This window comes from Lynx canadensis, chromosome A1, assembly GCF_007474595.2.
Source record: "Lynx canadensis isolate LIC74 chromosome A1, mLynCan4.pri.v2, whole genome shotgun sequence".
NCBI classification, from domain to species: Eukaryota; Metazoa; Chordata; class Mammalia; order Carnivora; family Felidae; genus Lynx; species Lynx canadensis.
The window spans coordinates 83794007-83797318 of record NC_044303.2 but is presented as its reverse complement, the minus strand read 5'-3'; the positions used below and the strand labels follow the sequence as shown (position 1 = coordinate 83797318).

At 40.3% G+C, this 3312-nt stretch overlaps 1 protein-coding gene across 1 annotated transcript; it reads left to right on the top strand.

Annotated features, from left to right (window-relative positions):
• The first annotated feature begins 555 nt into the window (after positions 1–555).
• LOC115500052 (olfactory receptor 2T6) lies at positions 556–1515 on the top strand. Its single transcript, XM_030294402.1, has one exon. It carries the CDS (start codon positions 556–558, stop codon positions 1513–1515), a length of 960 nt encoding a protein of 319 aa, XP_030150262.1.
• Positions 1516–3312: the final 1797 nt, after the last annotated feature.

Below are 3312 nucleotides of genomic sequence, written 5' to 3'. Positions count from 1 at the left end.
AAAAAATAAGGTTGAATATGATCAGATGGACAATGCAGTGATCCAATTTACTATATTGCATAATTTTCAGCCATATCTACAACTTAATGGTTATGTCTAGATGAGGCAGGTCAGTTTCATAGTTGCCATAAACTTCCCAATTCAATAAAACATCTTCCTAAATTATTTGGTTATTTGAATTAACTCAATCAATTGTTGTACAGCCCTATCCGTGTTTTAAATAAACATGAAGCCAACTCTAGGTGAAGCATCTGTGGAGTCCACACATTCTTCAATAATAACTACACTCCCTTAAACTGATCAATTGCCAAATATCCATTCGTCTTCATGCCATGGAGACTCAGCTTCAAAATTGTTCCTCAACAAGAAGAAATATCCAAGAAAGAACCTGCAAATCCACCCCACAACATATACACATGAACAAAATGTTTAATATTATACAAGTAATTTTAATTTACTAATGCTTATACTTAAATATTAAATGATTCATATTATCTACTGGAATTTTCTTTAACCCCCCACTTATTTCCTTCACTCTAGGTCCAACTTAACACCATGGTTGGAGACAATAAAACCTGTTCCAGTGACTTCACCCTCATAGGGCTCTTCACTCATGGTGCAACCTCAGGCTTCCTTTTCAGCATAATTTGTGTTGTATTCTTCACGGCCATGATAGTTAATGGGGTCATGATCTTCCTGATCCATATAGACCCTTACCTCCATACCCCCATGTACTTCCTGCTCAGCCACCTCTCCTTCATTGACATGATGTACATCTCTACCATTGTGCCCAAGATGCTGGTCAATTATCTTGTGGGCAAGGGGACTATCTCCTTCGTTGCCTGTACAGCCCAGCACTTTCTCTACATGGGCTTTGTGGGGGCTGAATTTTTCCTGCTAGGACTCATGGCTTATGACCGCTATGTGGCCATCTGCAACCCGCTTCGCTATCCTGTTCTTATGAGCCACCGGGTCTGTTGGATGATCTTGGCCAGCTCTTGGTTTGGTGGTGCTTTGGACAGCTTCCTCCTCACTCCAATCACCATGAGTCTCCCGTTCTGCAGTTCCCGCAAGATCAATCACTTCTTCTGTGAAGCACCTACCATGCTGAGGCTGGCCTGTGGTGACAAAGCTGCCTATGAAATGGTAATGTATGTTTGCTGTGTCATGATGTTGCTGATCCCCTTCTCTGTGATAATTGCTTCTTATGCCCGAATTCTCATCACAGTGCACCAGATGAAGTCAGCAGAAGGGAAGAAGAAGGCTTTTGCCACCTGCTCATCACACATAATGGTGGTGACCTTGTTTTATGGGGCCGCCCTGTATACATATATGGTTCCCCAATCCTACCACACACCGATCAAAGACAAGGTCTTCTCCGCCTTTTACACCATTCTCACTCCTTTGTTAAATCCTCTCATTTACAGCTTGAGAAACACAGATGTAACCGGGGCCTTTAAAAGGGTCTTGGCAAGATGTCAAGGGGTTCGTGGTGTGACACGGGAAGGATTCTGACAGTCTAAATCATCCACATCTGCTCAGGGGTGCATGGGTGCTGTTACTTGGGGTTATACCATAGGTAATATTACTAATATATTCATCAACTGCCAATGCCAGTTATGCTGAAAAGTGCATCAGCACTAATTTTGTCAAAAATGTGAAACCTTGTAACATGAATAATGCCAGAGTGCCTAAATACCACTGGTGTTTATTATTTCTCCATGTCCTCCCATTCTGTTACTGGACGCAATGGGTCCCTTCGCTTGGTGAATGCAAGCCAGTAGCACATACAAGGCATACAGTCAGTCTGGTATGGAAGCATTTATTTCCTTGCAGTAACTAAGGAGAATACTGGGGTATTTCCTAAAGCATTGTATCTCTTTGGGGATAGTGCAATTAGCTTTTATTTAGTATGCAGATGGGGCAGAGGCCAGAAGCTTGCATATACACTAGGAAACTTATACGTATTCTATTACTTAGGCATTCCAGGTTTACTGTGCATACTTAGCACATTTACATGATAGTGCATATGTCTCAAGTTCAAAAAATTGCCTAGGATCTGCCTCCAGAGCAGATTTTAGTGTTGTAATCCTCTAAAGTTAAAGGTAGAGAAGTTCAGGGGAATTCTGCACATGCTTCAGCTCTGATCTGGCTCAAAATGGTTCTGTGTTAAATCCCATGTCTGCACATATCATGTCCTCTTCTAAAGGTCTTGGTGCTTTGCCTTTTCATGTGGGTCTTCTGAGTTGGGCTCCTGAAAAACATCTTATAGAAAAAACTTTACATACCACCTGGAGCAACCCTCTATGCTGGTTACGATTCCAGTTCTTTTTTTTTTAATTGTTGTTTTACTTTTCTATTGCTTTGATCATTGATAAAAATAAATATGTGTGCTGATGAATAGGGGCACATGTACCCCAATGTTTATAGCAGCACTTTCAACAATAGCCAAATTATGGAAAGAGCCTAAGTGTCCATCAACTGATGAATGGATAAAGAAGATGTGGCTTATATATACAATGGAAAACTACCTGGAAATGAGAAAGAATGAAATCTGGCTATTTGTAGCAATGTGAATGGAACTGGAGAGTATTATGCTAAATGAAATAAGCCAGGCAGAGAAAAACAGACATCATATGTTTTCACTCATATGTGGATCTTGAGAAACTTAACAGAAGACCATGGAGGAGGGGAAGGGGAAAAAAGTTACAGAGAGAGAGGGGGGCAAACCATAAGAGACTCTTAAGGACTGAGGGCAAACTGAGGGTAGATGGGGGGTTGGAGAAGAGGGGAAAGTGGGTGGTGGGCGGGGAGGAGGGCACTTGTTGGGATGAGCACTGGGTGTTGTATGGAAACCAAGGTGACAACAAACTATACAACTCCAATTCTTATCTCACACCACTCCTCTGATTGTAATTAATTTATATAAATGCTCCCAAATGTCTGGTTAATATTACATAGTCTGATCACTGTCAGTGTTCTCATAAAAACTAGTGATGTTTATTACATTGTTTAAAGGCATATTGATGGGGTTTATGAAAGGGTTAGAGGTGTATACATTTGAAAGAGACTAAAGTCAGAACACTTCAAAGGGAATACTTAAGTACACACAAATCAGTATTTAGAAAACCCAGACATCTTTCTTTGATTAACAACTGAAGACATTCTTCCTTTATGTAAATTTAGAGCTGGAGAAAATGAATCATGTATTATTGCAGAAATGCAGACTAATCCTCTGTAGGTCAATTCTATGATGTTATATTTGTTAAATGGTAATTAATTATTACATCAGAAGACATTGAGAGATGAGAG

Coding starts and splice junctions, on each gene's coding strand:
- LOC115500052 (XM_030294402.1), top strand. CDS start 556: ATGGTTGGAGACAATAAAACCTGTTCCAGTGACTTCACCCTCATAGGG.